General features: G+C 49.8%; 2 protein-coding genes across 5 annotated transcripts; one reads left to right on the top strand and one right to left on the bottom strand.

Annotated features, from left to right (window-relative positions):
• Window positions 1-13: 13 nt before the first annotated feature.
• On the bottom strand, window positions 14-3,882 carry ZIC1 (Zic family member 1). The gene is made up of 3 exons (XM_053599717.1): window positions 2,862-3,882; window positions 1,292-1,455; window positions 14-642 (listed from the first exon to the last, which is right to left on the bottom strand). The coding sequence occupies exons 1-3, from the start codon at window positions 3,841-3,843 to the stop codon at window positions 445-447; spliced, it is 1,344 nt and encodes a 447-aa protein (XP_053455692.1). The 5' UTR covers window positions 3,844-3,882; the 3' UTR covers window positions 14-444.
• A 3,125-nt stretch (window positions 3,883-7,007) lies between these two features.
• On the top strand, window positions 7,008-27,334 carry ZIC4 (Zic family member 4). Of its 4 annotated transcripts, none has more exons than XM_053600311.1 (5): window positions 7,008-7,498; window positions 10,974-11,058; window positions 17,153-17,770; window positions 22,178-22,496; window positions 24,525-27,334. In XM_053600311.1, coding segments are annotated over exons 2-5 (1,008 nt in total). In that variant the 5' UTR covers window positions 7,008-7,498; window positions 10,974-10,988; the 3' UTR covers window positions 24,526-27,334. The 4 variants fall into 4 exon arrangements, with proteins under 4 accessions (XP_053456286.1, XP_053456289.1, XP_053456288.1 ...); XM_053600313.1 differs by lacking the exon at window positions 7,008-7,498 and adding an exon at window positions 8,942-9,012 and having other exon boundaries at window positions 24,525-27,317; XM_053600312.1 differs by lacking the exon at window positions 7,008-7,498 and adding an exon at window positions 9,539-9,829 and having other exon boundaries at window positions 24,525-27,317.
• Window positions 27,335-27,819: the final 485 nt, after the last annotated feature.

Here is a 27,819-nt window from a genome sequence, read left to right as displayed (position 1 = left end):
CCGCCCGCTCCAACCAAGATATAACTATTTACAGAATTCAACAGTACAGTTTTAAGCTAATAATTCTGTATTTACAAGAAAGTAAAGCCAAAAAAAAAAAAAAAAGAGCTGAAGCCCCAATCAGGCAAGAAACCGGCCTTTCCGAATTGGCGGCCTTTGGTCAGGCAGCCGCCTCCTCCTCCACACCCCCCTCCCCGTGGCTACCAAGTCTTTTCCAAAAAATAAAACAATACAATAAAAAGAAAGAAAGTGAAAGAAAAAAATGTAAAATGCTTTGAGGCTTCCTCCCTTAGCGTCCTAGGTCTATTGGCAGATTTAAAAAAAAATAGGATTGCGGGATCTGTGTGGGGGCTGCTTTTATTCGCTGGGTTCTTTCAGTAACATCGTGTGTACGTGTGTCTCAGTCTCTTAAATAGGGTTCTGTTCGGTGTTTTGTTTCTGATTTTAAACGTACCATTCGTTAAAATTGGAAGAGAGAGCGCTGTGGCCGGCTGTGTGGTGGACGGCGGAGGACGAGGGGGACAAGGAGCTGGCGGCGGGGTTGTCTGTGGAGGGAGACACGATGGTGGGCGGCGTGGACGACTCGTAGCCGGAGCTGGCGGCGGGCGAAGGCTGCGAGCCCTGAGAGGAGGATTCATGAACCTGTAGAAACAAAGTCTCGTTTTTTACGGACATTAAGAGTCGGCGCGGCGGGTGAAGGCCCCGAGCACCCTCTGCTTCTGCAGCCCCGGGCCGCCCCGACCACAGAGAAGGCTCTGCCCGCCGGAATGGGGTTTAATTTTTCCTCCACAGTCCTGCAGAGACCATGCTCCAGGCAAAGACCGCGCCCCCAGGACTCACAAAAGAAAATTAGGCTGGGAAGGGGGAGACAATTGGAGGCCAGAGCCGGAAGGCCCCCTCCTTGAACTTGGCTTGCCCGGGTTGAACAGAGAGCTCAGGCCTGGGCGCAGACCCCAGCTCTTCCACCCAACGCAGTCAGCGCAACCGCCGCATCTTTGCCAAAGACAACCCACTGCTAGAGCCCAAGCTCCCAACGTCTGGGCCAAATTCAGCAGCGGCCTCTGTCTGCTCAAGGGCTCGCTTCTTTTCACTTTTGTTATGAAACTGTGAATTTCAAACGGCCCTTAACCGCTTTCCAGCCCCCGGCCCTGCCCTTCCTGCCCAGCCCCGCTCAGCCAAGTGGAACTGTCGCCTTCCCGCTCGCGCCTGCCTGTCACTCGCCTCCCCACCAAGGCCTGAGAGCAGAGAGGGCTCCTTCCTCCAAGGCCGGCGGCGAGAGCGCCGCGATTACCTTCATGTGTTTGCGCAGTGAGCTTGGGTGCGTGTAGGATTTGTCGCACATCTTGCAAAGATAGGGCTTGTCGCTCGTGTGCACGTGCATGTGCTTCTTGCGGTCGCTGCTGTTAGCAAACCGCCGGTCGCAACCCTCGAACTCACACTTGAAGGGCTTCTCCCCTGATGCAAAAGGAAAGAAAGGGGTCTGATTAGAACAAAACTCGTGGCCATTTTTTAAAAAATTAAACAAATGGAGAAAAAAGTAAAACAAAATAAAAAGCCAGCACCCCAGAATTTGCACTTTGCAAGCTTAACAACCCGGGACTGCAACAAATTCATCTATCTGCGCTGGAATTATAAATAGCTTTACTGTATGTTAACTGCCAATACAATGAGATCTGCATTTTCTTTTTAGGTTTCTTTTAAATTACTATTTGTAGTAGTCTTTTTTAGATTTCAAAGTAGCATCAGGTCTGGAAGCTGTTTCTTCTGCCTGAGGCTATACATTCAATTTCGGGTTGCTTCTACCCAGCTCTGGGTTTCTAGTTTTCGCCTTCCGGAGCCGTTTCCCCTGCAGTTTTGCTCTTCTCTCCTCCCCCCCCCACTCTCCCGGTAGCTCCATCATCGCCCCCCTCCCCCGTATACATTCACATTTTTATAGCATAATCTGGGCGGGAGGGAAATCCGCGCTGCAAATTCTTCTCTGGCTCCAGCGTTAAACCCGGAGTTCCAAGCTTAGGTCTTAGACCTTTTCGGACTAAACCAGAACAAGGAAGGAAACCGAACCCCCAATTTCTTGGGCACAAAGGGCCCAGAATGTCTTGCCATATCCCAGACTACAGCCCTGTGCTCCCGGAGAACTTTTTTGTAACTACTGCCGAGCTGTATCTTTATTATTTTTAAAGCCAGAACAGGGAATCTCGCGTTTTGCAAGTAGTTCCCATACAATCTAATGGACAAAAAGAACTTCCTCGTGTTCAGCCAACTCTCTCCACCGCTCAAATCCACTCTTAGAACCAGTCACTACTAAAATTGGGCTCTTCAAATATAAATAAGTCTCCAAAAGCCCCTTCAATCCTGAATTACTTCCTTTCCCCCAGCCTTTCTGTTTCTTTCTGTTATGTTTCTTTCTGTGTCCCTTAATCTGATCTGTTCAATTTTCTCAGCCCTTTCCTGTGGCAAAATCCGATGTTGGCAGCAAGCAAGCCTACAGATTTATCTGCAGCCTGAACGGCTGGCGCCTCCACAGTTGCCCAGAGCCGGTCAGCTTTCCTGGCTTGGATCGAACCAAGGTCTCCACCACGCCAGGCTTGGGTTTCTATTCTCCCGACATTTTTTGGTCTTCCTTTAAAATATCTATATCCCCATATCCTTCTCGTCAGCCCTTGCTCTGTGTTTTGGGGTTTTTTTTTTCATAATTTCAAGCCCCAAACTAAAATTTAGCTCACACTTAGGCTGCCTGCCTGCCAGAGTCTGTCTGATACAGGGCACCCACCAACGCTGAGTTTGTAACCTAGCTCCTAAGTTTTAAATGTTGGGGCCCAGGCCCCGGATTGGGGGGGGGTGGCGTATATCTGTTTCCGTACCTGTGTGCGTCCTTTTGTGGATCTTTAAATTCTCGGAGCGAGCGAAGACCTTGCCACAGCCAGGGAAAGGACAGGGGAAGGGCTTCTCACCCGTGTGCACGCGGATGTGGTTAACCAGTTTGTATTTGGCTTTGAATGGTTTGCCCTCGCGAGGACACTCCTCCCAGAAGCAGATGTGATTACTCTGCTCCGGACCGCCGACGTGCTCCACCGTGACGTGCGTGACCAGCTCGTGCATGGTGCTGAAAGTTTTGTTGCACGACTTTTTGGGGTTGGCCAGCTGCTCGGGTTCGATCCACTTGCAGATGAGCTCTTGCTTGATGGGTTGGCGCATGTAGCGGAAGAAGGCGCCGGCGCCGTGATGCGCGGCCATGTTCACGTTCATGGGCCCGTAGCCGTGTAGCTGCGGCGCGGCATAGTGCTCGGATCGCGGACTGGTCACTTGGCCGTACTGCTCGGGCCGCGGGTACATGTCCCCCGAGAAGCCGAGCCTCATCTGCCCATTGACCACGTTGGGCGACGCGTGGCCCGCCGCCTGCTCGTGTAGCCCAGGGAAGAGGAGGTGGCCCGCGGCGTCCGTGTGGCCGTGTGGGCCCCCGAAGCCCCCGGCCGAAGCAGCGAAGAGGCTATGCTGTGCGCTGGCTGCCGCTGCCGCGTCGCCAAAGCCCCGGTTGCGGAAGAGAAAGTCCCGCGTGGAGTTGAAGGCTGCACTGGAATAGGAGCCGACGTGGCCAGGGTGGTGGTGATGACCCAGGGCCGCGGCAGCCGCGTACCCCGGCGCCTGCGACGTGAAGGCCGTCTGGCCCGCCGAGGCCAGTTCGTGGGAACTGGGGTTGAGCTTGAAGGCGCCCATGCCGTCTGCGAACGGGTTGATGCCCAGGCCCACGTCTCGCTCGGCCACGTCGCCCGCCGAGTGGTGGCGGGACGCGCCAAAGGTGGTCACGCCGATCGCTGGGTACTGGGGGCCGGCGTCCAGGAGCATCGTGGCTGCTCGGGGCGAGCCCCGGCCTCCCCCGCCCCCCCCACCCTCTCCCGCCGAGGAGGGAAAATCGGGAGGAGGAGGAGGAGGAACGAGAGGCGGAGGAAGAGGAAGAAGAAGAGGAGGAGGGAGGGGGAGTCGACCCACCTCGCGAAATCCTAGCCTGCAGGCTGCAGCGAGGCGCGCCCGGGCGCTTGCCTGGCCAAAGCCTGGGAAGCCGGACCGCTTCGGGCCGCGAGTACCGCAGGCTCCAGCTCCCGCCAGGCAGACCCAGCCGGCCCCGCTCACACTTTGTCGCTGCTCAGTCTCTGCCGAGAGGGCCCTGCATCAAGGTTGCCCGGGAAAGGCATGGAGCATCTCAGCCCCCCAAAAAAACTTCCTCCTGGATTTGTGGCATACAGGAATGTGAGCGCCAGAGCCGCTACTGCTCGCTCGCTCTCAGCCTCGCGCCGCGCGCCCCTCCTCACTTCTCCACCAGCCCCTCGCCCTTTCTTTTCTCTCTCTCTCTCTTTCTCTCTCCTTTTCCACAGGCTTGTCTCCTCGCTCTTTCACTCTCCTTTTTTCCCCTCTCTGCTTTTTGCAAAAAAAAAAAAAAAAAAGTGGGGGGGGAGAAAGAAAGAAAAAGCCAAAGAAAAGGCGCAAATCATGCACAATATTGTCTTTTGCGGTTTATCTTCCTGGGGAGAAACTTTCACCTCCTCAGCCGGGCGGTGAGCGCGAGACTGATAGCAGCAATCATTCCTGCAGATAAATGAATTGAAAGGACGACACCGTCCCCCCCTTGATGAATGGGAGCAGGGGGAGGTGTCACGTGCTGCCGACGCGGGCTCCCATTGGTGCGCCCGCGCTCCCCCCGCCCGCAGCCGCCGCGCCAGCGGAGGGCGCGCCGAGGCGCTGCGCACCTCTCATTGGCCCGCCTGCCTCATCAATCCCAGGTATTGTAAAGCGCTTGACATCCCCTTTTGACAAACAGAGCTGCCAGGAGTAGCAACTTTTTTTTTTTAAGCCAAATTTTTGCCTTCTTCTCACGGATTTTTTTTTTTTTTTTTGCCACGATTCCTTTTCCTTCTCGCAGTCATATACATTCCCACCACTACCCCCTTTCTCCCTCTCGCTTGCGCTCGCTCTCCTCCGTCCTAAAACTTGCTTTTCGCCGAGCGGTTAGACTTCGGGCGTCGCAGAGACGAGGCTAGTAAACCGAGCAAAGGCACTTCCAGAATGTCCCGATTCAGCAACTTTCTTTCCTTTCTTTTCTCTGTTCCCCTCTTCAAGGGCAGCGAAGGAGGCTTTTGTTATTTGCTCCTTTTGAAGTTTGCTTCCCTCTTGCCTGGTCTCCCTCCTGTTTATAATTTAATATCTCCACAGCACATGGGCACTCGGCTCTCTTAACTAGAAATGTGGTTTCTCAGTATAACCCCCAGCCTGGATTTTTCTGACTTTTATCAGATCACATTTCCCGCTCACCCGCCCCCACAGCCAAATAAACACAGGTGGATGAGAGCTCTTAACTTTCCAGGTTATTGAGGTTTGATCTTTTTATGGGAATTTTTTTTGTCGATTTTCTTTTCTTTTCCCCCTGTGTGTGTTATTTCTCTCTCGTCTCCCACGTCTGCCCCCGCTAGCCCTCTCCCTTTGCACTCCTGTTCTCAACCGGGGCCCCTTTCATTCAGGTAAAACTGTAAATTTCCCAACACGCCATTGTTTCACTGGGCTGCCCAAAGCTCCCTAGAGATCCCCAATACTTTTTTGGTATTTAAATCCCCAATAGATAGGACCAATGTAAATTTTGTGACATTCAAACCTTTTCTAGTTCACAAATCAGTCACCCTTGTCACAGTTATTGAAATTCCGAAACTCGCCACACCAGGACGGTGGAAAAAGCGGGCGCGGTCTTTGTTGCCGATCAGGCTTTTGATCGCCAGAGAAAATTTACTTACCTTCAGATGAGTGAGCAGAAAAAGAAATAACACTCCCTTTGATTTAGTTAGGAAAATGCAGACATTTGGATTCAGTGCAAACATACAACTCTCGCTTGTTTTCGCGATGCGGCCCTCGATTAACCTGTCTTTGCCTAGCGCAAAGTCTATTCAGCAACTGAGCCTAGTTGCTTTTTGTCCGGTCCACAAAGAACCATTGACTATATATTAAAATGATTGTTGAAAGGTAGAGAAGTATAGCACTTAAAAGCAGGAAAAAAATCCCTGTGACTCAATCAATTAAGCCGAGAAACATTTATGCATTTCAAAAAATGCACTCGGATGCTGGGGTTTGGGGGGGGATGAAGGTTGCATTTCTCCGCAGCTCTGTTTAAAACCCAGCAGCCTGGGCCGAGGGTTTAGCCTAAGTGTCTGCATATTCATTAGGTCTAATTATTTTCTAGTAAGGAAAACACAAAAAGCCAAGAGTCGGAATCCTTCAATTTGCCCTTTGTTTCTAACTTCATTTGGCTTCTTTGCAGCTGAATCAGAGCCCTAAACTCTTTTTTCAGACAAAGAAACCTCAACTCATCTTTTCACAGGCGGCCGGGTTAGGAAACTCACCAATGCCCCGGCCAGAAGAAAATGAAAATGATTTTTTTTTTTTTGGCCTGGTCTCCAGTGAGAGCTGCACAAGCTGGAGGAAGGCAGGGTCAGTGTCTGCAGCTCCTGTTTCTGGTTTCTTGGTCTTCTCACCGACTAGATTCTCCTTTGGGACTGGCGAGTGGGGCTACCCTTTCCCTGGGTTCTTCAGTCTCAAAAGTCCACTTGCAAGTCTGGGATGATTTCCCGGTCTCTAAAGGGATCTGGCTGAGCATTTGCGCTTGTTGTGCCGGGAAACAGAAATTCGAATGACAAAAACAAAACAACAACAACAAAAAAAAACTCAATTGTTCTGTTTCCAGCAACAAGTCTCAGTCCAAAAGCCCAGCATTCCCCCAGCAGCTTAGAGTGCAGCAGAGTGAGGGGTGGAGGAAAAGGCTGGTACTTGGCTCTTTTTGTTTTAAATTATTATGCACTTTTTTAAAGATATATTGGAGCGGCTCAGTTTTTGCTACCTACAAGGGGAAGTGGGATCCTGCTTTTCCTAGAGTGGTGAAAACCTTATCAGCAAGAACTTTTCTCTAGAGGCTGTATTCCTCTCATTAGGGAGAACAAATATTGAAGCCACCTCGCCTGCCTTTCAAAAAAAACAAGGGAGGGGACCTGAGGGGGAAGGGTGGCCACTGGGAGGGGGAGAGAGAAAATAATTCTTCAAAAAAGAAGTCAGTTCTCTCCTCTTCAGTCTGTGGAAAATCCAACGGGGACGTTGACAAGAGGGTATTTTTAGGAAAGGCGTCCAAATATACAGGGTAAGAGTGAATGTGAGAAAAAAAAAAGTTGTGGGTTGTAGAAGTTATCAAGTGGGATTTGCGGCGCTCTCTGCAGGAAACACGAGCGGCTCCAGTTCAAAGCCACATGCACCAACGTGACATATAAGCCATTAAAATATCATCCTGACGGCTCATTTCTGCTTCATCATACATTCCCTAACTGCTTCCCGAAAGCTGGAAAAGGAGAAATGAAGGATGACCGCCTCGCTGGAACCACAAAAGAGAGGCTTGGAGGGATTTGTGGTCCCCCCTCAGCCACCCCGAAGTGATGTGCAGAAATGAGGCGATCCCGGCAACAGGTGGAGTGGGGTAAGTGCGTGAGTCCAGGGGGCAGACAGGCGAGAACTGTACCCCCAGCAGCTGCGTTGCAAGAGCCCTCATGGGGGCCATTGGCACCCAAACCCCAGTGGAGGAAGAGGCCCAGCCAGACTTTCTCCCCCAACTCCTTCATTGCCCCCACCAACCGTGGATACAGGCCCCACCCCGCCGACACTAAGGGGAGGAGGGGGCCCTTCCGCAGAAGGGCAGCGCTGAGAATGAGCCCATCTCTTCTTCCTAGGAGGTAGGGAGGAAAGGGGACAAATGTGGTTCCCACTGGCATGGGAACCGAGAGCAGCTTGCTGCCCGCCTGCCTTCCTTTTTCTTCCTGTAAATCCCCTGGGTGCCCCACCACGGGGAGAAGAAGGGTAATCGCGGCCCAGAGCTTTCCTCCCCAGAAGCAGAGGGGGAAGTTGCTGGGAGGGAGCCCCTGCAGAAAGCGTTTCGCCCTGCCCCCACGGGGATAGTCAGGAGGGCCTTGGCTTCCCCTCTTCAGGATCAAAGAGCCAAGTTAGCCCACCTGGCAGCGAGAAGATGGAACTTCTCCGCCCTAACCTGGCAGCAAAGGCGGGTCCTGCCTCAGGACGCCGGCCGCTGAGATTGGCGCTGTGTGTGCAGCCGACCGTGGTTGCGGGACTTGGCTTTCTTTCTCCCGGTTGCGAATCAGGGCTGCGACTAGCTCGCTGGGGAGCAGGCCGCAGCCCCTAAGACTCTGGCCCCTATCCTGGACCCCAGGGGAACTGGAAATTAGGGGCAAGTGAGAAGGCCACAAAGTTGGGCTGTGAAAGAAAGCTAGGGCTGGCGCAAAGGCTGGACCTGAAAGTGAGGGGTTGAGGAATGGTTCACTGGAACAGTTGGGAGTCAGCAAACTGTTAAGAACCTAGACAGGGCTGCCCTCGGCTGGTACTATCTCCAGGAAACTCTTTTGGATGCCAAGGTCTTATTCTCCCCTCTTTCTAACCCTATTGGCCTCGCAGCTACCCACCACTGCACCACCGTCCAGCTTTTCCTTCCTCTATCTCAGCTGCCTGCAAGTTGGGGGAGGGAAGGATTCAAAAGGAGGGTTAAATGTCCAAACTGAACCTGAAGGTGATCCGCTAATGCAGACTCTACTCTGGGCGCCCAGAGGCTTCCCAGACTCTGGCCGGAGTTAGGGAACCTGAGCTCCTCCCTCTAGGGAACAGGGGAGCGAAGGCCCTTGCACAACCCGGTATCACAGCTCCAACTCCCTAAGCTACAGGGCCGGATGGAGAGGATCCAGAAAGGAGCCAGGTGCGGCCGGCTGGGGCAGCGGGCAGCAGGCAGAGGCCCGGAGTCGTTTTCGTCTCTGGCTCCCGAATTCCCAGTTTAGGGTTTTTGCTCTGCGCCCGCCAGGGCCAAGCTGTAGCCGACAGGCGACACGCTTTTGCAGCGGCGCCTGATGGTTAATCAGTGTGGAGCCGCTGGGGAACTGAAGCCGCTGGCTGCCGCTGACCTCTGACCTTGGGCAATTCTGGACCGGCTAGGTGGGTCCCACGTCGTTCAGGTGTGCATTTTGCACGTACCCTCTGCCCCACTTTCTTTGCTCTCATGTGGCACTCTCCGTCACTGGGGCGCCCTGGTCCCTTTCCTCTTCTCCAGGTGCAGTCAGGAATGCAATTCTAAAAAGTCTCCAGGATGGGCTCTTTACTAGTAATTCTGTGGCCCTAGCTGATGTGGGGAGAACGTGTTGGGGGAGAAACCAAATCAAGACCTTTTTGAGGCTCCTGTATCCCTGCAAACTCTCACTTCAGGGGCTCTTGGGACTGATTCCAAATTTTCTAATCTCTTCTTCAGGACTTGTTTGCTTGTTCAGTAGCATCAGAATTTGAACCAAAGGAGATGTTTATTGTGTGGTTCCTTATACAGGCAGGGTCCTAGAATTCTAGGAGAGCTTCTTAAAGTCCCCATTGCCTGCATTAGACCGACCTCTGTACCGTGCATTTGCATGGCTATGGGTTTATAATGAACCAAGGACTGCAGGACTTAGGGTAGAAGTGACCCAGACCTCTTAGAAGTTGGGCTGGGGGCAATAGACAGAGGTCTCTGGGGAACCTCACACCCTTTGCCTCAGAAGAAAAAAGTAAATTCTATTATTGCCAACCAACCAGGACTTTTCCGTGCCAGACATCCTGCCATGAGGAAATTTCAGAGCGAGGACGCCCAGCATGCTGCCCTTCTGTAGGAATGCAAAGTTGGGCCTCCTTTCTTTCCTGATTTGAGCTGGAAGGAGCTTATAACCTTTGGGGAAGGATGCCTTTTGGTTAGAAACAATTGAAAATAAATAAAACCTTCTGGGAAAAGGTGAGTCTACCCCCTACCTCCCAGGCCTGGACCCAGAAAAAGAGGGGAAAGGGAAGGGTGAAAACTGCCAAGTTCATTGGATTTGGGTTGGGGGTTAAGCAGGAGAGAAAAAGATCTTTGCCTATAGAGAATTAGGTACCCTTTGAGATAACAGAGCCCCACTTGGATTTGGCCTGTGGTTCAACAAGTTAAACAACCGCTTGTTCTGTGGGCTGGAGTGTCAAGGCAGGCAGACATCCTCATTGACAGAGGACTCGCTGTGTTTGTCCAGACTGAGACCTTTTCAATGACTGTTTGTCTTTCCAGGCCAAATTGAGGGTCAAGGCTGGGTGGATGGCTTCTGTTTGGCAGCTCCACAGCCTTCAGCCTTGCCTGACAAACACAGAGGTCTCAGGATGGTTTTAAGAATTTAATGTGACCAATGGTTTGGTGGCTGTAGCCATAATGTGAGTCTGATGAGAAATGCCTATATTGAGGAGTGTTATTTCAACCCTTCTTGACTATGAAATGGGGAAAGTCTGACCCAAATGGTAAAAATAATACCTTTTATATCTAGTGAGTTTTATAATAACATAGAAAAATCAAACAATGATGACTCCCCAATGGGTCTCGGGCTGTAGATATATGAGACTAAGTTCCACACCACCAAGAAAAGAACAGGATCTGAAAATCTGGAAAGAAATTCCCCAACTTTCAGTTCCAACATTTGTAAATCAAGTTTTAACCTGCCAATCTCTAAAATAACAGTGGGATTTTCCCACCAAACCTCATTAAAGTCAATTAATAAACCTGAAAAACATAATGGGGTTCTAATAAATTCAGATTTTACAAGTTAGGGATTTTTGAGCACTGACCAAAAGAATCCTTAATTAGACTTTCAGAGCAGAACAACAAATAAGTTTCAGATCAAAGTCTAGCTGGAAAACTATGGGTTTTTTCAATATTTTTATCACCAAAGATGGATCATTTTGCAATTCCCAGCAGAGTCCTTTCCTTTAGCTTCCATATTTGAAAATGTTTAAAGACCAAAAGGCTATCTTTAGACCAACACCTTTTTTAATTCATACATTTATGTCTAAGAATCTTGCCACATAAACAGGTAAATTGTTTAACTAGTAACTGTCACTGTTTTCTTCCCAAACAGGCTCAAAGTCAGAAAATGAGATACAAGACTTCCTTAGTGATGAGGAAACGATTACGGCTTTACAGAAATACTCTGAAAGAGTCAAGTAAGTTAAAATCCTCTTCTGATTTCCTGAAGTTTTTTTTTTTCTTTTTTAAGTAGAAAGTTTTGTTTTGTCTTTTGGTGATATTGGGTTGTGATTTGGGGAGTGTTTCTTGAGTTCAAATGAAACTTAGAACAACACCTTGGTGTTCGATACATTTGAACACAAATCAATGACGCCACGTCTCACTCCCACCGGCAGCCGGCTAATCCCGCTCAATGCCTACTCATCTGGATGTTCTAGAATTAATATTTGACGACTCTCTCATTGAAACAACCACCCCTGACCTTCTGCAATTCCACTGTCACATTATTCTATGACATATTCATCTTGAATTCATTTCCAGACGATTTGATTGGAATGAGGTTTGACATGTATTGGCTTCCATGAAAGAAGCGGACTTTGATCTCGGTGATGGGGTTTACATGATATACATCATCTTTACCAGGGACACCAGCCTTCTGCAATGTGGCAGCAACGACATTCCCACAATGTGGTGTCTGAACAGGGAGTGACTGACAGCCGCTCTGTCAGGAATACCTTCATTGTGGAGAATTTAATTTAATATTCCATTTAGAATAAGCATATGATTTAGGGTTGGGTGCTTTCCCTTCCAGGCATCTAGTTTTTCTCAGTTCAACTATACCACTAGTGATGGTTGCCCCCAGAGATGTTCCCTTGTTGGTAGACAGAGTAACCTTCTTTACAAAAGTTGAATGGACAACTCAGAAATGGCTCTTTTCTATTATTTGGAGCAGGATTTGATGGCAGAAGTCTCAAGAGAGATGTGGTTATTATGTAAATTTGGTTGTTTCGATCTCTTAACGCTATTTTTGAAGATCCTTTAGCAATGTTTCCTAATCTTCTGTCAAAGGACATTTTGCAGAATTTTTACTTGAAAGTTGAATTCTTTCCAAGCATACTTTCTTCCCTACCTAGTTTCCATAGCAGAGAAGAATATCCTCCTTTAATTCCAAAATTCTGATAGTTCCCTTCTCCTTTGCACAATTTGGGCTTAGACATATGGGCCGGCTGCTGGGGCTTAAGTTATCCCTTTCTATAAGATGAGAGACAACGTCCTACTGCAGAAATCCTGAAGCCTGTCTGTGAACAGCCTCTGAGAACAGCCTCTTGTTTAGGGTGTTAACCTGGCCAGAAACAGGGAAGAAAGAACTGAACAAGTGACTGCAGAGATAGATACAGAAGATTCATATGACAAAGCTTGTGCTTAACCAACCTCTGTATAGTGGTCCTCAGCTCCTGAGACTCTACTTTGTGGATAACCTTCAACACATAATCATAATTTTGCATTGCTTGAAAGATCAAAATGGAGAAATAGCCTAGATATTGATCTGAAATTGCCTCCATTTTTTCTTTTCAAGGGAGAGAGGTCAAACATTTGAAATGGTGATGTGAAAAGCTCTATCCTATTCCTAGAAAGTTGGACTAGAAAACCATTTTTCTATGTCCTTGCATCAGTCAGGCTGGGGCAAGTAAAAGTGCTTAGGACACAATTTTGGGCACTCGTTTGCAGAGGCTTTGGAGATTGAGGGATGTTTGGGTTCTGGTGCTGGAATCTGTTCCAAATAGCCTCTCACAATAGCAAGCTTCCAGCACTTCTTTTTGACATCTGCTAAAGACCTCTGGACTGTACAATATTCTTTTTCTCTGCAAATAAAGCAGGAATGTGGGCTTAACAATACTACATCCCTGTGCATGGTTAGAAATAGAATGCTTTAGCTATGTTTCTGGTGTCAAAGGGAAGGGTAGAGAAGTAAGTTTCTGGAAAAAAAAAAATCTGAGGCTCTCTGAGGGGACACCATTCCTTAGACTGCCCAAATGATAAACTCTGAAACTTGGGCTTCTTTCTTTCTTGGCTCTCAAAGACTCAAAGGGATCCCTCTAGGATAAAATATCCCTCTAAAACATTGGTGCCACACCACCTGTCATCTGTGGTTAATTGGATACTGCTTTGGTGCTTATTTAAGAGATACAGCTTAGATATCCTTTAGGTAATTGCCCTAAGTTCTTTATCTGTAAATATTAGTGATACAAAGAAGTTTTTTCTCGTTATTGCTGTCTCTGGGGAAATATCCTTCTCAGAGAATGTCTGGTCACATTGCTGTGTTTAGCCAACCAAGATACAGATCATATGGCTCCAAGGAACTAGCAAGGATCAGGCAACCTCAGTGACCTGCTGGTTGCTTGACCCCTGGCTACTCAAGCAAGAAGCATCTACCCAGGATGGGTCCAGATGTTTTCAGCACTTCAAGGAAGACTGCATCTGAGAAGGAGCTCCACTCGGCCAGACTACTGTCAGTGATTTTGGCTGAATCAGATGTGTCTGCCCTTTTGCTGCGAGCAGGAAAAGTCATACACATGTTCAAAGCTTTTCAAAGGCAAAGTTATTAAGAAAGATTGTGTAGTATTCTAACAGTCTTCATGTATAAAACTTTAGCTTCTTCTTCCTTTAGTCCACAGAGATAGTGGCTAGAATCCAGGAGTTCCATAAACTTGGAAGGGAAAAATGCATCTTTATTTTCATAACATTCAATTGGCAGGTTAGTTTTTTATATTTTTATGAATAGAGGCAGAAAACATAGGATGGTTAGGAATTCAATGGGCTTGCTTGCCAGGCTTCCAAAGAGATCCACAGCCTAAAACAACTAAAGACCCCTGTCCTGTCAGTATTATTATTCTAAGCTTGCAATGGAATTGGGGTTACAGTGTGATATTAGGGGATTCACACAAAGCTAAAGCAGATGATGATTTTGACAAAGATCCTGGACGTTGGTTATAGATCACCCAAGTTCAAGTGGTAGAAAAAAAATTTAATTGCTGAACTATTGCAGAATAGCCCTTTTACTGAGGCCTGAATGCCACAGAAGTTCACCAAGCTCTGGGTTGAGGTATGGTCAGTAGAAACAGCTGGACAAAGGATCCCAGAGAGGGGCACATTCTGTTTTTGGGTTTGTTTTTTTTTTTGTTGTTGTTGGTTTGATGTTTTTGTTTTAGTGTGTGTGTGTTTGGGGGGGAAGGGGGTTATGAGTTCAGCCCAGACTGGCCTAAGCAGCAGCATTATTTAGCAGACACTATGAGATGGGGACTTGAAACAATTCATTGAGATGTGGAAACACTGTGCTAGAACCAAGGCCTGGCCAGGGCTTGCAGGAAGAGAAAATAGAGCAAGGGATCAGAGAGGAGATACTTCTAAGTGGAAGGGTAAAGTCTGCAAAGTGAGCCTGAGGGGAAACGTGAAAGCCAGGTTGGAGGACAAATCCTCAATGTCTAGTTTCAAAACCACTGGGTGTAAGCCCTTCTCTGTGAGTAGGAGGTATCTGGCCATCACATGCTCTCTTCTCACTTTTTTTTTTTTTTTTTTGTAGAAACAGAGTCTCACTTTCTGGCCCTCAGTAGAGTGCCGTGGCCTCACACAGCTCACAGCCACCTCCAACTCCTGGGCTTAAGCGATTCTCTTGCCTCAGCCTCCCGAGTAGCTGGGACTATCTTCTCACGTTTTAAGGCAGCATCTGTTGGCATAGATGCCCAAACTCCTCTCATCAGAGGACCAGAAAGACTTGGGCTTGTCAACGTGACAGAAATTGTTGTGAAAGTTAATTCCTACCTAAAGTGCAGCCCTGAGTGGGAAACAGCACATCATTAAATGAAAAAAAAACTCTCAAAGAACCTGCCAACCATTATAAATAAGCTAATTATTTTCCAAAATTTAAAATGTATTTACTAAAAAAAAAAAAAAATATTTACTGACCAGGAAATCTGTAAGAATAGTCCTTGGGGCTGGCAGTGGGGGGGGGTTTAATCAGTTAGGAGTCAGAGTTCCACTTCTTACCTCTGCTAATGGGGTACAGAATATTGTACTCAATCCTTAAAACTTCTCTTAAAGAATCAAAGACTTTCTCTGTTTAGAACTGCTTTCTGTGGCTGCCAGAAAGGCCTGAGCACTTAAGCTGGCATTTGGGGCTACACTGAGCAAGGCAGGGGTCCTGGCCAGCAGCCCTTTAAATTGCCAGACATTGCAGCTGACCCTAGCCAGTCAGTGAAGACAAAGGACACTTCCATCCCGGTTCCCCTCCCCCACTTATGCCACACTTGACTGGGCCAGAACTGAAGTTTTTTCCAACCAACAAACCCCACGCCACCACGGTGAGGCCTGCAGCACCGGACAGCATCTTGCTGGTGGAGGCCATGCGTCTGTAGGGCTCTCAGGGTCTAGATCAGGCAACCTGCCATCCACTCTTTACAGAGCTCTAAGATGAGAGGAGGTAGGCAAGGCTCAGCCCACAGGCAACATGTGGCCAGAGCTGAACGTGGAAGTCATCTTTAAAACTTTTTTCCCAGCAGCTCAGTCTGACCACAGGGGAAAGAGCCCAGATTAGCTCGGGGACATCTGGGGGCTAAGACCTGTTCCTTCTGGTTGCAAATCCCTCTCCTTTGTTTCTGTGGCCTGCTGGCCCACACTCCATGTGGTTTGTGGCAGGGAGGACAGTCTGAGGAGGGTGTGGGTTTGAGGCCAGCCTCTCCCAGGTCATCACCACCCCCTGCCTAATCCTGGTCTGGACAGGGCCAGATATTTGGATTTGCAGGTATCTGAGGGTGCCAGGCACCAGGCACTTGTGCTGACAAGGCTAAACGGGAAGAGAGTTGAACAGAAGACCAGGAAGGGGGAGAAGAAAGGAAGGCAAAGTGAGATGGGGATTTGCAGAAAACAAGAGGGACAAAAAGGAAGCGAAAGATGAGGGGGAAAAGAGAAATTTCAGAGAAAGTGAGAATATAAAATTAGGCCCAAGGATCTCTAGCCTAGGCACTTCTCCCATCCTGAGCACCTACTCCGCAGCTTCCTTCCCGCTCATCCCTTCCTCCTCCTCCTCCCCCCCCTCCCTAATCCTGGGAAACACTGATGAAGCAGACCCCCAGCTCCCCCACACACACCTTGCAGCCCTTCAGCCCCGACTGGGCTGCTGAGAAAACATGTGGTACACAACGCCTCCTCCCCGAAGTTGTGGTGAATAGAGGCTTAACCCAGCCCCGCTCACTTCCAGGAGCCGAGAAGCAAAGCGGATCCATCCAGCTTTTGGGAGGGGAGGAGGGGGCTTAGGGGGAGAAAAAAAAGAAGCTGTGCCCGGGTCAGAGCGCATGAGCAGAAGGGTGAGATGCTGTGGGGGGTGGGGTGAGGGAAAGAGGGAGGGGGCGAGGAGAAAGAGAGCCAGAGAACCAGAGAGAGAGACCCTGCGTGCGGCGGGACCAGTCATCACTGACGTCGGGCTCGGCCGCAGGCCAATGAGCGATTTACGCGATTGTTCCTCTCGGCGGGTCCGGGCCACGGCCCCGAATCTCTCTGCACTTGCTCATGCGCCCCGCTGCTGCCTCTGTAGTGTGCGGGATTTCACGTAGGCTTTAAAGACCAAGAAAGAGAAAGGGGTGGGGAAGCCAAAACTCAAAACTTGGGCGGGGGGGGAACTTTACAGAAGTTTGTGTGGTTGTCGTTTCCCCTCCCCTCTGTCAGGTGACGGTGGCGTGAGCGGTCTGGCACAGGGAGCTCCGGGGAGCCTGGGCCGGCGTGCAGTAGCCTGCCCTCTCCCAGCCAAGGGGGACGCCGAAATTAATATATATGGCTGGGGTGCTTCAGAACCACCACCCCTTTTCAGTATCACCACCTGCAACATCAACAGTTCTATCACCTCCATTCCTGGCAGGGCACGGGGCCTGGCAGCATCCTAGGGTGTTGGCCGCCAAAGTGCACTGGGCGCGAGGTCAGACCCCTTTGGAGCAGAGCCCCCAGCAACCCACAGACTCAGCCTTTCGCTTCCTATTGCCCCTTCCAACCATCCCGTCGCCACCATCCCATCCAGCTCATGGTGCAGCGGGGGACTCCGCTGAACAGCAAGTCCGCCCAACCGCGGCAGAAACGTTTGGCCTGGCTCTGTCCACTCGGTTCACTGATGGCGCCGTCTGGCTCCCAGTCCCACGGCTGACGGCAGAGATTGTGGTGCGGCTGGGCTGGGCCTGCCCCCCGGGGCCCAGGGAGTGCGCAGTCCATGCCACCGGTTCTCACGCATGCTATTTGTCTCGACAACAGGTAGCAGCTCTGGAAACCATGGCCCCCAGCTCGCCGCTGCTTCCAGCCCCTCGGTGTTCCCGGGCCTCCACGAGCAGCCTCCCCAGGCCTCCCCCAGCCGTCCTTTGAATGGACTCCTGCGTCTGGGGCTCCCTGGAGACATGTATGCGCGGCCAGAGCCTTTCGCGCCCGGGCCTGCAGCCCGAAGCGACACCTTAGCAGCTGCTGCAGCCCTTCACGGCTATGGGGGCATGAACCTGACCGTGAACCTCGCGGCGCCCCACGGTCCCGGCGCCTTCTTCCGCTACATGCGCCAACCCATCAAACAGGAGCTCATCTGCAAGTGGCAGGCGGCTGACTGCCCCGCGCCCTCGCGCTTCTGCTCCAAAACTTTCAGCACCATGCACGAGCTGGTTACGCATGTCACCGTGGAGCACGTCGGCGGCCCGGAGCAGGCCAACCACATTTGCTTCTGGGAGGAGTGTCTGCGCCAGGGCAAGCCCTTCAAAGCCAAATACAAACTTGTAAATCACATCCGCGTGCACACGGGCGAGAAGCCCTTCCCCTGTCCTTTCCCGGGGTGTGGGAAGGTCTTTGCTAGATCAGAAAATCTCAAAATACACAAACGAACTCACACAGGTCAGTATTCGGCGCTGTTTCGTTGGAACCCTCTGGGAAAGCGGGGCCTTGAGTTTGGATTTCCTCAAGGCCCAACTGAGGGGCGGGGGGGGGGCGTATTTTGTTGTTGTTTCCATGAACCAAGGTCATAAAATATTAATTTTGTGCTTCTATTCTTAGAATTACAGAAGTTATCTGGAGGTTGTATGTAGGGAGCATAGTGCAGAATTTTTGCTCTGGGGGACAACGGTGACATTCCTGAGTCCCTGTGTGTGAAAACATGTGCTCCCTGTTTCTAGAGTTTGATTGTAGGGTACGTAAAAACACCACTGCCCCTCCACCCCCTGCCCAAAGTCTCAAAGACATAGGAACAATTGTTTACCTCCACTAGGTCCCTTTGGAATTGTGTTGTAGTGCTTCTCCACCATTAGTCTGAAAACCTGACCCACTTGGACTGAGGGGTGAGCAGGCCCTTGATGCTTTCTTTGATTTAAAGGTGGCATTGGATTACTTTGGCCCTATTTTTGAGCATTGGTAGCCTGGTATTAGGGATGTTTGGCAAACCCTCACTTTTACTTTAGCAGAGACCCAAAGGGACCCATCCACCTTAAATGTCATTTACAGAGTTGTTAAGTGAAATGGGGACATGTGTCAACCACATCTGTTAGTTGTAGTTAAGAGAAAAAAAACAAGTCCCACAGAAGAGCCTGCAAAGTTGAACTCCTCTGGCCAGAAGCATCTCTAATTAATGCTGTTGCAAGGAGAAAGTTTTCACACTTCCAGAACAGCCTGTGAAGTTACATTAATTAGTTTAGCAGCCATTGTTTGTACTCGACTCAGCCAGGATTTTCTCCTCCCCTTCCTCCTAGTTTAAGAAGTTACCACTTCTCCTCCCCTCCCCCACTTAGGGGAGTGGGGACAGGAGAAGATGAAGTTCCAGGTTGCTGCACCATGTCCCTTAATACCCAGTGTCTTAGCTACTCATCCTTATGCTTGCTGAACACAACAATTGCAGAAGTCAGAGAACTCCCCCAGGCTGGTGCTGCCAAATCCCACCCTCCCCCAGACCCTCCCTTCTAAGGGAAGGTCCAGGGCTTGGATATCAGCACAAGTAGAGGCCATGCTAAAGTCCACTTTGAGTCTTGGACTTTGCTTTCGAGCTTCCCTAGAGTACATTTTTTCCAAGCCCTTTTCAGGGGGTTGGAAAAGTGAGTGAAGAGTGAGATCCTGATCCTGGCTAGCAGGCTTGCTACTCCAGGAGCTGGCAGCGACACCCCAAAAGTAGACACACATTCCTGAGCTGAAGAAGGATCCCATCTGAAATGACAGTTTTTTGTTTTTTTTTTAAACAAACAAACTTTTACTGCTCTTTGCCGGCCCACTGTTTGAAGTCTGTGAAGCAGAAAATGGTTAAATTCTCAGAGCGATCGCCCTACAGCAGCGAGGCCAGTTCAGCGCGCCCAGCCTGGCTCAGGTTTGCGTCCATTCAGGACAGAATTCTGTGCGTTCCTTCGGCTCAGTCCTGATTCATTATTGCTTGTGTTAAAACAAAACAAAACAAAAATCTTAGGAGCCTGGCCTGTTCTGGTCTTTCCCTCAAGCCTCCCTCCTAAGTAATGAATGAGTAAGGGGGGGGACTCAACAAAATATTTCTTAAATGGCAATAGACCTCACTACAAATTATTCATGAAGACAGTTCTAGATTCAACAGGAAAATAATTGCCTTTTCAAATATTAATGGCGTTTCATTTCCTGAAGTCGCGGAGGCTGCGAACAGGAGCAGATTTCTCAGGAATTGAGATTCTCCCAGATTTGAATCCCAGGCCTGAGTTTGGAAGCAACTGTCCCTGGAGAAAGGTTACTCTTTGTGGCGGTCACAGCGATCCTGAAACAATGGTGCGGCAGCGAGGGTGGTGCGGACCCCCACCCTCCACCCCCCGCAGCCTGCTGCCCCTCCCAAGACCCCTCGGCTAGGAGTTCGCCCCGACTTCCTTAGCGGCCGGTAGAGACAGGCTGGGGATCTGAGGTAGAGAAGCGACCGCGCCGAGGCGAAGTCGCCGAGACAACCAGACCCAGCCACAAGTGCGAGAAAATGGCGCTTCTGAACTTTGTCAGGCTGGCCTGGCGCGGGGTCGGAGAGGAGACATTCCCAGGTTAACGAGCCCGGTGATAAGATTCTGGACCTTTCCCAGGCTGCTGCAGGCGGGCTGCCAGAGCCTGGTCCAGCCCTGCCTCTCCACACTCATCCACCCGTCCAGTGCGCTGCGCTGAGAGCCTTGGGGAGGAGGAAGGACCGGAGGCAGCGTGCTGGCGACCCGGGTGGTGGTGGCAGTGTGTGTGGGGGGATGTCAAGCCGGGAAGCCTGAGTGCCTCCTGCAGCAACGGAGGGAGGAGGGGTTGGCCTCACCTGGCTTCCCAGGGGCCTGCAAACTTCCAGGCTGCCGATATCACCTCAGTGCCTTGTTTTTTTCTCTTGTGCTCTTCATCTGAGCGAAAGTACTTTTTCTGTTTTGCGTTAATGTCCAACGAGGTGCTTAAGCGACGGGATAAGAATGTGTCTTGGGAATTATTTCCGGGGAGAAGGAGGAACCAACCTCAAATTCCATTCCTCCTCTGTTTTCTGAGACAAAAAAAAAATCATTTCTTTGTAGACCCAAAATTGCATAATTTTTCTTTTTCTTTCTTTTTTTTTTTAGAATGATTTATAGAAAGAAAAGGAAGGGAGGAAGGAAAGTTTTTATCTTGTAGGTGCTGGCAGAGATGGGGGTGGGAAGGAGGGGCAAAAAGGAACATTGATATAGGCTGCACGTTTCTCGCTCGTTTTCATAAAGCGGCGCCTGTGCACTCGAAATGGCAGATGCCAGCACCTTACAGAGGGCCGGGTGTACTAGCAATGCTCCTGCAAGACGAGAACCGAGCGAGCGGGTAGCAGCGGAGCTCTGGGCTCACAAGCCGCAGCCTGCAGAGACGCGAGCGGCGCGCAGACCTCAGCCTGGGCCTCCGCAGGGCACGGGAAGGGGCTTTGTTCAAACTGCCCCAAAGCGCCTGTCTTTTCTGGAAGCCGCGGGGGAAGCAACCACAAAAGCAACATTCCTCTAGCCTTCTGTCTCTTCCTCTTCAGTCAGACGCTGGCTAGTTAGCCGTTTCCTTAACTCGAAGCGCCGCCGGACGGCAGCCCGGACACCTTGTTTTCCCCTTTCCGCAGCATTTGTAGCTCCGGCAGAAACTCGGGCTTCCGGGTTTTCGGGGTCCTTCCCTTCCCCGCACGCCGGCGAATCCATAGGCAGAGAGCTGCAGGATTGGGGCTCGGTCCGGCTAGTGTTTTCACCCTAACGCGCGCTCGCGCCTTCCCTCGGCTTTACAGGACATCGCAGCCACCGGTCGAACTCTTCGCAGGCCTACCCCGGCCTCCCGCTTGCCCTCCGGCCTGGGGAGCAGGACCTGGCCTGACCACAGCTGCTGGTCTCTTCCCAACGCCGCGGCGCTCTAGGGCGCGATTGCGGTAGAGACCTCGGATCTCGCTGGTCCTGGGCGGACCCTGCCGCGCCAACCTGGCTCCGGCCTGTGAAGCCGGATAGCTGGGTAGGGGTGGTCTGGGGAGGCCGGACGACCTGGCAAGTCTTTTCGGACTGGGAGGGCCAGCTGCCCACTGCTGGTCTCCGGGAGGCCGCTGGAGCAGTGTAATAAAATATTATTGCCGGCGCGTTTATCTGGTGGGCTCCCGGACGGTTTAGGCAAGATTTGAAGAATGCTGCTAAATATTTGCCCTCAGGGGGTAGTAAAGAAGGGGGAGGAGGCTCCATTTCCTGTAAAAATCGCCTCTGGAGTGAATCATTGCTCAGAATACCTTTCCCTGCAGCATGTATTCCACGTTATGCACACGCCAAGTGCATCGGCTGTGTAGCCTTAAATTATTTCACCGTCTTGGCGTTTGCACAAAACCAGCTTTGGAAGACAATTTGGGCCAGGACCGAGTGAGGATGGGGGGGACCGCTGGGCAGCAGTGGGGGACAGAGAGGTTTGGCTGAAGGAGTAACTTTAAATCCAGCAAGTGTGAGCTCCTCTATTAACTCTGTTCTCAGGACAGAGGTGCTTCTGGCTCCGAGTGGAGAAAATTTGGAGGAAAAAACCCGAATGGATCAGGATTTTCGAGGATGGAAACTCGACTAAGATGGAGTCAAGGTGGCTCCTCCTCCGTACCCTCCCCCAAAAGCCCAGGCGGGAGAAGGGGAGGGGCAGAAGCGCGCAGGAGAGGGCGCCCGGGGCGCGCTCTGCGCGGAGAAGGGGGTGCTCTACCCATGGTGCCAAGATATCTGAACATCTTTTGTGGTTCTTTTTCAGAAAATGCAAGAGGAGTGGGGGAGGGTGGCGAGAGCGAGCGGAGGACCGGGTCCACCCGCATTAATGTCTCTATGTTGCCTCCGCCAGGCGAGAAGCCCTTCAGATGCGAGGTCGAGGGCTGTGAGCGGCGCTTCGCCAACAGCAGCGACCGCAAGAAGCATTCGCACGTGCACACAAGCGACAAGCCGTACACGTGCAAGATGCGCGGCTGCGACAAGTGTTACACGCACCCGAGCTCGCTGCGCAAGCACATGAAGGTGCACGGGCGGTCTCCGCCGCCGCCCAGCTCTGGCTACGATTCCGCTACACCGTCTGCTCTCGTGTCGCCCTCTTCGGACTGCGGTCACGAGCCCTTGGTGGCCTCCTCGGCGGCGGGGGCGGCTCGTGGCGCCGACCTAAGCGAATGGTACGTGTGTCAGGGCTCGGCCTCGGAGAGGCTGTCCCCGCTGCGCTCCCCAGTCCCGCGCCGCCGCCGCCTCCGATACTAGAGTTGCTTCTGTGATTGCTGCTTCGGTTACTCTGCGAGTCTAGGTCGGGTTACTGAGGCTTGAAGAGAGAGAGGGTGAGAAGAGGAAGGTAGGAAAAAAGGAAGGAAAGCCTGCCACCGCTGATAGTTGTTAGAGCTCGTTGAGTATACTGATACATTGTTCATTTTAAGGCATAAATATGGTCTCCTTATTTATTCTACAGTCACACCCAGGACCACCACCCACACACAGGCCCTCAGGACTGGGTAGCATAAAACCAGTGTTAGGGATAAAGAGAGAAAAGAAGATAAGACTCAAAAAATAAAAAGGAATTAATGTGTAATCCTGGCAACTGCAGATGGCAAACGTAAAACCACAAAGTCCTGGCGTGGTTCACAGACCCGGAAATGTTTTCTTGAGGATTGGGCCTCTTTTATTCCCAGGTCCCAGACCAAGCTTCCCACTCTTGCCTCTTTCTCCTCCCCCATCTATATGAACTTTGGAATTTCAGATCTGAGAAAGTGGCAGGAGGAATTCCAGAGCCATTTTCTTGCCTACATCTTTCCCCTGTTCTGCCTCCCTACGCTTTCCCTTTCTCCAGCTATCCGTTGAAACACAAATATAGCAGTCCTAATTTTTCCAACCACATCCATAAAGGAAATACGGGGGGGATGTCACTCCATTCTCTGGGGGGTAACATGCCCTGACCCTGATGGACTGACCGGCCTGTCTGTCCACGGACTTGATATACACTACGTGCTTGGTGTGGGAAGGGAGTCCAAACGACGGGAAGGACGGACAAAAGAGCGCCAGAAAGGCTTTCGGGATTCGATCCTGTAAGGCCTTTCGGGGCCTCTTTCCCACCCCCAACCCCTAGGAAGGCGCTGGCGGTGAAAACTTGTGGGTGCTTGGGGTTTGGGGTGTGGAACGAACAGATGACGTCACTAAGTCGAGGCCTCCTCAGCAAAGGGACCTGACCTAAGTGACAATATCTTAGAAAATCACATCATTTCTGTGATGGTCTTTGTCAAAAATCTCACAACGTTGGCCTTATTTTAAAAAGGAATGGAGTAAGAAGAGACGATCTGCAGTAATAAATATTGTAAAGGCAAACACACAGTGGGTTTAGATTGAATGAGCATTTGATATGCTGGTATGAAGTCCTTGGGAAAAAAGAACCAGATGTTGCGATGGGGCTGGAGGAAGGCTTTTTCAATTGTTGCCAACCAAGAAAAAATCAGGGCCTGTTTCACACATACACACCACCGCAGGGGGAATGTAGCAGCCCCAAATCCTAGCTAAGATCTCAAGAAGAAAAGAAAAAATAAGTAAAGCTTTGGCAGACCCATTCCAGTTTCCTAAGAATTTGTGTATTGGGGGGAACAATTCCCCTTGGGAATCTCCTGAGGAGCTCACTTTTTAAAAGCTGAGCCCCCAAACAAGCCCCTACCACGCACTGAACTTTCTGCTGCTCTCCTCTTTGACACTATTAGACGGTTCTCACTTCTGCCCCAAAGCCTCCACAACTTCTATCTATTTTAAGCATCATTCTAACTTGAATGGGACTGTTGTTCCCTAATAAAAACTGCAGTCTTCCAACTATATCCTTCGTGAATCCGACGTTGGGGAAAGGGGACTGCAGCTCTCATTCCGGCTCCTCTCCACAGCACTACAATAGGGCCCGGGGCTGACTCGCCCAGCGCCGCCAGTCGGCAACAAACAACTCTTTTCCATTGTGAAGCACCAGCCCCACTGCCAAAGTGCAGAGGGCATGCTGAACTTGCTGCTTCTGCCGAAGTTACTTCTGCTCATGTTTAAAAAGTTCCACGGCCTTAAGGAGGAGTCATTTTTTTTCTATTTCTAGGCACCCCCTCTTTTGCTTTCTACCCCAATCCAAAATAATGCAATAAAATAAAAATGTTTGGTCTGCCACTAATCGCCTTTAATTTTTCATTTGCTTGTTACAGATGTCCACCGCGTTGCTGGAAAGGTAATCTCGCTCCGCGCAGCTGAGCGCCCGCATCTCCCGCCTGCGACATCAAAGGGCCCGCGCACAAAGCAGTGTTTCTTAGCCACGGTGCATCTTCATGGTAAGTTAGGATTTCTATGGCAATGGGCAAGTCGCACTGAAATCCTGAAAGGCCGAGCCTGGAGCCCGTCCAGGCTTTTCATTAAGGACATAATATTTACGTCTAACAGGCCTTTTTCCCTGTGTATACAAGTATATATTTTTGTTTGACGCGGACTAAATCATTTTCATTTAATTTCCGGTAAACAAAACCCACGCGAATGGGCACTTGTTCCCGATCATAATAAAAATGGATAATAATGTGAGGGAAGAAAAGGGCCGCTTGAATCGCAGCTCAGCCCCCTTTGTTTCTGCTTTCTGCGGTGATCAGAGGGCGCATTTGGGTTTGATGGCGAGTTTCTAAAGGCAAGGAAATGGTTTGTAAAAGGGGAAAGAAAAGGAGAAAGGTCTAATCAAGCTCGGGTTGTTCAAAGAGTTGGGTTTTGGGGTTGAAAGTGTGAGTTTGACGGTGCAGCAGCATGCCGCGTTAGGCTCGCCATGGAAATGCGCGCGGGGAGCGGCCGCTTCAAAGGCGGCACACTTCACTGCAGACACTCTATTAAGATACATTTGCGCTGACCTTTGCTTTCACGCCATTTAATACTGTCACTGTGCTCTCCAGTATATACTTCCTCCCTAGGACCTGCCTTGTCCGCATTTAGGGGTTCACTCTGAGCCCTGATGTGGGAGATTTTGACACAGGGGACGATTTCAGGAAAGGGAGGAGCTGGACTCCGTGCGTCTTGAAGCGTCCCAAAGAAGCTCCAGTGTCTGGAGTAAATGGTTTTAGGGCAACCTCAAAGCTTAACAAATGAGCATCCCCACATTGGTTTTGTGCAAATCACCTTTTTTAATCTTGAGCAGGACATAGGTGTGAACTTGACAGAGACTTGAGGGGAAGGGAGCCATCCTGGAGAGTCTGGAGAGTTAAGACTGTTCCCTTGAGACATTTCCATTCTGGCTCCCAAAATCACCCTTCTGACTATCCATTCCAGAAGTCTCTTGGAGACCCCTAACTTGTTTCTCCCCAGGGCAAGGTACCCTCAGTCCTGAACTTGTCACAAACTCAAGAGCCCAAGGCCAAGGGGATGGAGGGAAGATGGCAAGAAAGTTAGAAGTCCATGTTCCCTTAATTGTCTTGTTGTTTATTTTATCCAAGTACCCCAGTGAATAGGGGAAAAATAAACACGGTGGAAAAAAAATCAAACAGCGGAGTCTTCTTTAGTGCCAGTCCTTGTGGTTGAATAAAAAGGATGGTCCGCTTTCTATTGAGCTGAGAAATCTTTGAAGTGGGAGTTATTATCTGAGACATTCTTGCTTGTCGTCCTAACAACGCTGATGAAATGTAAAAGGTTCTTTGTCAACGATTTGTTCTCCTCTCTGTCAAACTCCCTCTGCCCCGTTAGTTTCAAACCGTTTCTAAAGAGATAAAATCAAACTTCTTTAAAAAAAAAAAAAAAAAAACCATACACTGCACCAATACATAACTTTAGGGCTAAGTCTTGCTAAGGGAAAAAAAAAAAAAAAAGCACTGTCTAGACACCAGGGTCAGGGCCTGAACTGAAGTGTGCAGATGTTGGGGGGCCTTTGGCACCAACTCTGGAAATAGGGTGCAAAGATGGTGCAAGCAGAATGTACATACCCTAACCCCGTAATTGTGTGCCTGCTTCTTCTGCTCTGGCCTGCATTCAGTCGGCCCAAGTTAGGTCATCTAGATGAGCTTCCTTTGGAGACCCCTTGGAATCCCAATATTTTTCCCTGGGATCATTGCAAATAAAAGCGGCAGCCAAGTGATTGTTAGTATTTCCTGCTCCTTCAAAGCCACTTCTGCTAAAAATAGGCCCATTGTGTGTTTCTCCCCACCAGCAGCAATCAGCAAGGCTTTTCTGCCATTAATAGGGAAGAGAGTGGCTTGCAGGAGAGAGACATTTTAATAATTTCCTGTTTTCTTCAGAGTCTTGGCAACTGGAGTCCAGAAAGTTTGGTCTACCACATAGTGACCCAAAATGCATGCAAATGCTCATCCTCCCCCCCCACCCACACGTGGAGTTCTTCATTTTATATTGTGCCTAGGAAAGAAACTTTCACCCTGTTCAGGTTTCACCAATTCTCCTATTGTGGTTTTAAAGGTGGTTTAAATAAACAAGGGTGTGCTGATACCCCCACCCTGTGTGTGCTAAATAAATGATTTGTAAAGAAGTTCTCCAAGCTGTAACCCATGCTGTTATTATAGTTGCTGCAAAATGTTGTCTCTTATATTGATTTTATTTGTTTACTGGAGGTCTCCATATGTTTGTTTATATTGCTAATTTATGGGAAATGTAATGATTGCAATGAATGTGAATTATACAGATAGGCAAATGTTTTGTAATCATAATTCACCCACAGAAAAAGATGCCTGAATGAAACCTTAGACTATGTGGTACCCTCTCTAATCACGCTGTTTGTGATTTCTCATGTGTTCCCTTAGCATCAGTTAAATTATGAACTAATATAAAAGAAAAAAAAAGTTGTTATGTATTTGACTGAAAGTGATTGTTGAATGAAAAACAACGTTGAGAGCCCCAGCTTACTCTTGTTGTAAATATGTAATTGTAAATGAAATGAAATCTGTGATTCTTCTTCCCTCCAAAAGCCTTTATGTACATGGAGCTTCATTTTGCTACATTCTCTGGAAATAAATGCTGTGATGATTCCCTTCCTCTTTTGGATCTGAGTGTGCTGTTACTGCTTCTTCATTCTGGGAGAGACCAGGGCCTGCTGGCAGCCTCCAGTCCTCTCGGTCTCTCCTCACTACTTCACAGAGACATCCCTGGGGCCTAGTCTACAGCAGAATGGACAGATCCACCAAGAGATCTCCCTCTTCCCGATTTCACTCTGACAGTGACTTCATCAACCGATTTACATGATAGTAGGAAAAAAAAATGAAAAGAACATTCTCAGCGCCTACCAGGAAAGTCAGTTTTCTTGTCTCTTGTCTGTCTCTGGGCATGACATACCCTTTGGCAAACCACTTCTGAATTGCCACAGAAAATCCTGGTAGCTGGCAGGAATCAAAATAAAGAAAGAAAAAGAGCGGGTGGGCTTAAAGCTAAACTCTTACAGAGTGTCTAGCACAGTTGCCTGCAGGGAACATTCTAAGCTGGATCCTGGATCCCTCCAGGACTCTAGGCCGTTAGGCCTCAAGGCTCCAA

The sequence above is a fragment of the Nycticebus coucang genome, chromosome 8, assembly GCF_027406575.1.
Source record: "Nycticebus coucang isolate mNycCou1 chromosome 8, mNycCou1.pri, whole genome shotgun sequence".
In the NCBI taxonomy this organism is placed as follows: domain Eukaryota; kingdom Metazoa; phylum Chordata; class Mammalia; order Primates; family Lorisidae; genus Nycticebus; species Nycticebus coucang.
The sequence above is the reverse complement of the archived record's forward strand: the minus strand, read 5'-3'. Positions and strand labels throughout refer to the sequence as shown.

Bases quoted from the DNA above. Each gene is read 5' to 3' on its own strand.
- ZIC1 (XM_053599717.1), bottom strand. From the start codon at position 3,843: ATGCTCCTGGACGCCGGCCCCCAGTACCCAGCGATCGGCGTGACCACC. The intron at 1,456-2,861 runs GTACGGAAACAG...CTTTTGCATCAG, and splicing joins CCACAAAAGGACGCACACAG to GGGAGAAGCCCTTCAAGTGT. The intron at 643-1,291 runs GTAATCGCGGCG...TTGTTTCTACAG, and splicing joins CACTGCGCAAACACATGAAG to GTTCATGAATCCTCCTCTCA.
- ZIC4 (XM_053600311.1), top strand. From the start codon at position 10,989: ATGAGATACAAGACTTCCTTAGTGATGAGGAAACGATTACGGCTTTAC. The intron at 11,059-17,152 runs GTAAGTTAAAAT...TCTCGACAACAG, and splicing joins AAATACTCTGAAAGAGTCAA to GTAGCAGCTCTGGAAACCAT. The intron at 17,771-22,177 runs GTCAGTATTCGG...TGCCTCCGCCAG, and splicing joins ACACAAACGAACTCACACAG to GCGAGAAGCCCTTCAGATGC.